The sequence below is a fragment of the Aedes aegypti genome, chromosome 2 (assembly GCF_002204515.2).
Source record: "Aedes aegypti strain LVP_AGWG chromosome 2, AaegL5.0 Primary Assembly, whole genome shotgun sequence".
NCBI lineage: Eukaryota > Metazoa > Arthropoda > Insecta > Diptera > Culicidae > Aedes > Aedes aegypti.
The window spans coordinates 84,899,210-84,905,635 of NC_035108.1; the positions used below are offsets into that span (position 1 = coordinate 84,899,210).

The 6,426-nt window shown below is 40.1% G+C and overlaps 1 protein-coding gene across 1 annotated transcript; it reads left to right on the forward strand.

The window, feature by feature from the left end:
* Positions 1-3,029: 3,029 nt before the first annotated feature.
* LOC5568295 (alpha-amylase I) lies at positions 3,030-5,443 on the forward strand. The gene is made up of 2 exons (XM_001652122.2): positions 3,030-4,565; positions 4,625-5,443. Exons 1-2 carry the CDS (start codon positions 3,082-3,084, stop codon positions 5,352-5,354), a joined length of 2,214 nt encoding a protein of 737 aa, XP_001652172.1. The 5' UTR covers positions 3,030-3,081; the 3' UTR covers positions 5,355-5,443.
* Positions 5,444-6,426: the final 983 nt, after the last annotated feature.

A 6,426-nucleotide genomic window follows, 5' to 3' on the forward strand; every position in this document is an offset into this window, starting at 1 on the left:
TCAAGTGTCAAAATTCTCAGACCGAGTGAATTTAGTACACCGATGGATAAGACCATACCCGCTGCAGTCGGTGAAAACTTTTCGTCGAACGATGTGTTGATGTGGTCGTTAAACGTTAAGCACTGATCCATCGTCACACCTAGATCGCGAACAGTTTCTAGGGTTCATTCATTTATTTCATAACGCTGAAATTGGACATTTAGGGAACCCACCCACCCCCTTGTTACGCTTTTTGTATGAATGTTATTCAATTTTTGTATGGGTCTCAACATCGCTAGGACACCCACCCACCCCCTCTAGCGTTATGAAATTTATGAATGGGCCCCTACGCGCCGCAAGATCGTGTGTCCCAAGCTGTAGTCAAATATAATTGGTTGAACTCTTCTTGCGTATGCTATTACAGAGCATTTGCTTGGATTAATGCTCAGCTCATTCACATCGAATTTGATTACACAGTGCGGGCAATGCACGAAAATTTGTGCAAGTTGCACGAATGTTTGTGAGAACTGTGAAATATGAGCACAAACAACTTGCAAAAATTTTGTAGGAACATATTCGTGCATTCAAGCATGTTGGTTCGTCGAACTTGCGTTACATAGCAACCGTTGAAAGCTGTGTAGTATAGAAGTAAACCAAATTATTAATTCGTCTTGGTCAGATTGATAATGAGACCAATGGTGTGGGAAGAGAATTTCTCCAAAGGCTCCTCCAGAGAGTTCTCAAGGGTCTTTTTTTAAATATTCCTCCAGTGATTTTACCAGAAATGATTGAGCATCTTGCACATTTGCACATTTGCACACATCACACATTAGTTTGACAGCATGCTTGGATACTAACTTTTTCGTCTTCGTTTTGATTTTGTGCGCCGAAAGTGACAGCACAGACAAACAGACGTAACACTTGACATGACAAACACTTAGAACAAATTACTTTGAATTCCATCGCCCAGGTTACACCATCATCATATGGTGCGCATGTTGCACGAAATACTGTTTCGTGCAACAAGTCTCGCAGACGGCAGTAGTGTTAAACGTCATACACGAAGAAAAGCGATGCGCGCGCCTCTGGTTGTGAAGTTTGTAACATAATGAATTCAAATTTATTGGTAAATGAGTAATCGATGAAAATTTGGTTAGTGCTACGTCTGTTTGTCTGTGGTATTATGTTAAAATACACAGATAAATCCAGCATTTCCTGTGATAACTAGGGTGATTAGGAGGTTGCATTTCCGACAGCTTTGCTCTTTTAGTCATGAACGGATGTTATATCTGACTGGACGCAAAATTCAAATAATGGTTTTGATATCATACAATTTTGCATGCAATAAACTTTCATTACAAACAGAAAAAACTGCCGAAAATTCACAAGTTCATCTTTACTCGTATTGTGTGAGAATCCTTTCAATGTCCTGCAGAGAATCCTGCTACAATACCTTTCTATAATTGTGTAAACCTTAAGATAATGTAAGAACTCAGGCCGAAATTACATTACCCTATTTACGCAGAAATTTCTTCTGAGAATTCTCTTCCAGGATTTCATTACATTTGTAAAGACTTAAAGAGTTACAGTTGTGTCTGTTAAATAGTATAAAATACGTGGAAAAGAAATGTAAAATCTAACATTTTTGTTGTCTGTCCAAAAGTATAGATATTTGAGATAAGTAAATTTGAAATGATTTTTTTTCCATTTACATTGAAAGTACCTGAAAAGCTATGATTTCTTGTGGAACATCTTAGATACAATGCACTTGAACTCATCATATCGAATGATTTTGATTAAAACATTAATTACTAGTTAAGTTCCAACAAAACATAAAAGTAGGGTCCGTGCTGCTGCCCATAACTGCATATTTGTAACATTCGACAAAAGTAGGCATTGAGTAAATGGGATACCAAGTTTGCATTTTACTGCAGTATGGGAGGAAACTAAAATTTCAAAAAATCATTAAAAATTCAAAAGAGCTTATTTGAGGCTGAAATTTTGTACAACTCATATCGCATATTGGATGAATAGTAAGAAAATAATTCTGATAGAAATTTCGTTGCTACTACATTTTGAGGCTCATGTATAATCTCAATGTGACTGTTATGCGGTTACAATTGCCAATGTGACAAAACAACTTGGTATTTTTTTCGAATTTTCTAGAACAATCTCACAGATTTTAGTAAGTTAATAGAAAGTATTTTTCATGTGATGACTCTCCATGGCATTAACTCCAATTTGTCAAAAATGTCGAATGTGACTGTTATGCAGTTATGGGCAGTGCTGGCTGGATAAGAATCGATTTTCTAAAATCAAAAATATCAATGTTAAATGCTATATTATAAAACAAAGTTTTATCAGGGAGCATTTAAAATACCTCAAGGAAAAATACGAAAACATAAAACTATTTATCTGAAAAAATATTGTGATTTTCATTATCAAAGCCGTGCCAATACTTACTGAGACACCATATAATATCCATATAAAATAGAGTTTTCGATTAATAATTAGGATTTAATTCTTATACCATAATAATTGCAAATACCGCAATAATGGGCGAATCACTCTATTTGAAAAAGATCTTTCTGCTAATGCTGCCATTTTGCATTCATCTAGTTGTATTTGATTCCACAGACAAACAGATGTAGCACTTGAAATGAATTTCTTTATACCCATCGTGTACTTAGCACTTAACAAAACTGAGTAGATACTTAACGGGAATGGATATATACATAACTCATCTACATTCAGTATGGCCTTTTCACAGTTCGTTCACTAAGCTACAAAGACCCGTAACACAATGTATCTGAGGTTAATTTAAAATTCATTTATCTTTCACACATACGCTTATGATGTAAGAATATTCCTACGATATCAACGACCATAAAATAGTCACGTTTTGATTAATTTAAAATTCAGTCTGTTTAATGACACAGTTGATCAGTTAATAAGTGCAAAGAATACGATAGCAAACATCGATAGAATATGCAGATCGATCCACATGCTCCAGCTTAGAAAACAACATTCGATACCTTATTATAAAAGTACGGTTTGGTAAAACAATTTCGTTAGTTTCTTATTCCATACTCGGCCAGCAAAATGAAGCAGTTATTGGTGATTTTGTACAGTGCCTTAGTGGTGACCAATGCCCAATTGCCGGGCTTCAGTTTTGGTCCTAGTGGATTTGGGGGCTTTTCACTTTCGAATCCTTTGTTCAACGCTTCATTCGCGCCTGCAAATCCGGTAGATCGTATTTCGGACATTGCTTCAAGGTTTAGGGACGTAGCGAATAATGTGCAACGTAATCTTCCAAAAATACCGCAATTTACTAATCCTCTGTCAGCATTCTCTCGATTTGCAAGACCGACAAGTTCAAGTGGTTCGACAAATGCGAACTCCAACAACAATCAGAATTTCAATAGCAATCAAGCGAATGAGGGCACCAGTGGCGCCAGAAATGCCATCAACGAGGTGCTGAATCGCATACCAGGACTATCAGGGGTACCACGTGTACCAGAAATACCTAAGGTGCCAGAAATACCGAGTTTCGGAAACCCGAGTGATGTTTTCGGTCCTTTTGTGAACTCTTTGAGAAATATGACTAATCAAGGCATCAACGACCCCGGGCAGATGTTTAATCAGGTGAACAAATTTTTACCCGATGTATCTCGCATTGCTAATAGCGTTGCTAACTATGCTAAGTCCGCTGCCAATTCTGGAATATGGAAGAATATATCCAACGACATCAAACATGAAATGCAGAATAGAATTGAGTCGATGACCCAAATGCTATCGAACATAACTTCTGCCATGAAAAATATTGCCCAAAGTTTACCCAATTTAATGCAGGATCAAAGCCTCAACACTACACTTCGCAATCAACCATTCTTCTTCCCAGGACATTCGGGAATTGTTCACCTGTTCGAGTGGAAATTCAGCGATATTGCTGAAGAATGTGAGAATGTGCTGGGACCTAACGGGTATGGCGGTGTGCAGGTTTCTCCGATCAACGAGTACTTGGTATCGCCATCACGAGCTTGGTGGGAAAGATATCAACCTATATCTTTCGAAATAAAGTCACGATCGGGTAACGAGAAGCAATTCTCGGATATGGTGAAGCGTTGTATGAAAGCCGGCGTTCGAATCTACGTGGATGTAGTAGTCAACCACATGGCTGCTCCTGGGGCTTCAGCGCCTTTGTATGGGACGGCTGGATCAACTTGTGATCCGCAGGCTAGGGATTATCCAGGTGTACCGTTCAACAGGTCCCACTTCCACGCTGATTGCCAGATCAACGATTACAATAATGCGACTAATGTTCGGAATTGCGAGCTAGCTGCGCTTCCGGATTTGGACCAATCCAATAGATTTGTCCAAAACAAGATCATCCAATATTTGAATCATCTCCTCGATCTTGGAGTGGCAGGATTCAGGATGGACGCTTGCAAACATATGCGACCAGAAGATCTTAAATCAATTTATGTTCGCCTAAAGCCAGTCAATGCAATGTTTCTTTTTCCACCTGGTGCAAGGCCTTTTATCTTTCAGGAAGTGATCGATTTGGGTACTGAAGGCGTTTCAGCGTAAGTAATTATGTAACAATACAAAAACGTAGTTGTGTAATGTTATCTACACTTTTCAGTAAAGAATATACCAATCTTGGAGTTGTAACGGAGTTCAATTGGTGTATTGCAGTGGGAGGTGTCTTTCGAGGAACAACCAATGCGGATGCCTTAGAATTGCTTACGAAGAATGGTTCAGCTGGGGTTCTTCTTCCGTCAAGTCAGGCTCTGGTGTTCGTAGATAATCACGATAACCAACGAGGTCATGGAGCCGGAGGTGATTCTATCTTGACCTATAAGACAAAACGGCAGTACATCCAGGCAGTGGCGTTCACTCTTGCCACCGATTACGGAATTGCGCGGGTTATGAGTTCATACAATTTCTCGGATCCAGATCAAGGCCCCCCGCAAGATACCGTTCAAGTAATAAAATCACCCGGATTCGCAGCGAATAACTCATGTAGCAACGGCTGGGTATGCGAACACCGTTGGCCAGAAATTAGGAAGATGATCCAATTCAAGAACTTCGTAGCTGGTTCATCGCTGGACCATATACAAGCGACACAAAACACGTTCGCTTTCTGTCGCGGAGAGAAGGGTTTCATCGTCTTCAACAATTCTGAAAACACGATCACGCAACAGTACCATACGTGTCTTCCACAGGGTCAATATTGTGACATCATTTCCGGAGAAGTTTCACAGAGCACATGTACAGGAACCGTAGTTAATGTTGATGCAAATGGTGATGCAGAAATAACGCTCCCCAAGAATTCAATTGTAGCCATTTATGTACCTTCAAGGCTTTCATAGAATGAATGAAACACTTGTAAAATTCAGCAGTAGGGTTTATTATTACAAATAAAATCATGTGGTGTTGGGATAGAATACCAAGCAAACTATTTTGGAATAGCAGTTTTTGTAGCCCTATTCGCCTCAAAACTAGTCTCTGGTCTTACCCGATAACGCAGACTCTGTTGGCTTCCACCACTAAGATACGAATATTGTCCATCTAATCTTCCATTCCTATTTCCTTGGCGGGTTTTTCTGCCGTCGTTGGAAAACCCATATGATCCGTTTCCGCCTTCATATAAATTGGCCGACGCTGTGCCAAAACTAGAACTCCCCGTGGAGCTTCCTCCATTGTTATTCCTGAACCCAGCGTTTGTTAAACCATTTCCACGATTCAACGTTGAACCGCTACTGGAACCCAATGTTCCACCAGAAATTTCTCCAACAGATTGACCGTACGAGTTAGATATCGATCCAGCTCCAATATTTCCGAACTCGGAGTTTGAAAACCCATTCCCACGATTTAAGGTTGAACTGGTGCTCGATAATGACCCTGAATTTCCATCCGTTAATTGTGTTCCATGACCACCCGAATTGCCTGCTACGGATTGGCCGTTCGTGTTAGATAAGGATCCTCCACCATTAACACCAGAGCCAGTATTAGTTAACCCATTTCCTCTGTTGAAACTTGAACCACTGCTAGGTGATCGTTGGTTCCCAGTTGTAGATTGTGTTCCAGATCCTGAATTTCCTCCAAAAGTTCCTTCGCCAGATTGCCCATTTCCATTGGATAACGGACCCCCACCATTGCCTCCAAACCCGGTATTTGCTAATCCGTTTCCATGATTACCCGTTGAACCGCTGCTACCCAAATTACCGTCTAATCCACGTAGCCCAGTTTGCTGAAACACATTAGGTCCTCCTGCACCGAGATTTCCTCCTATTGCACTTCCAGAACCGGTTCCATCACTTAGCAAACGTTGATCATTAACAGATCGTCCTCCATTCAACGCTTCCCCATTGGAACCACTGTTTTGAGCACCATTATTGTTCTGCCCGATTCCAGAACCATGTCTCGATGGATCCCCGAGGC

Coding starts and splice junctions, on each gene's coding strand:
- LOC5568295 (XM_001652122.2), top strand. CDS start 3,082: ATGAAGCAGTTATTGGTGATTTTGTACAGTGCCTTAGTGGTGACCAAT. Junction 4,566..4,624: donor GGTACTGAAGGCGTTTCAGC/GTAAGTAATTAT, acceptor TACACTTTTCAG/TAAAGAATATACCAATCTTG.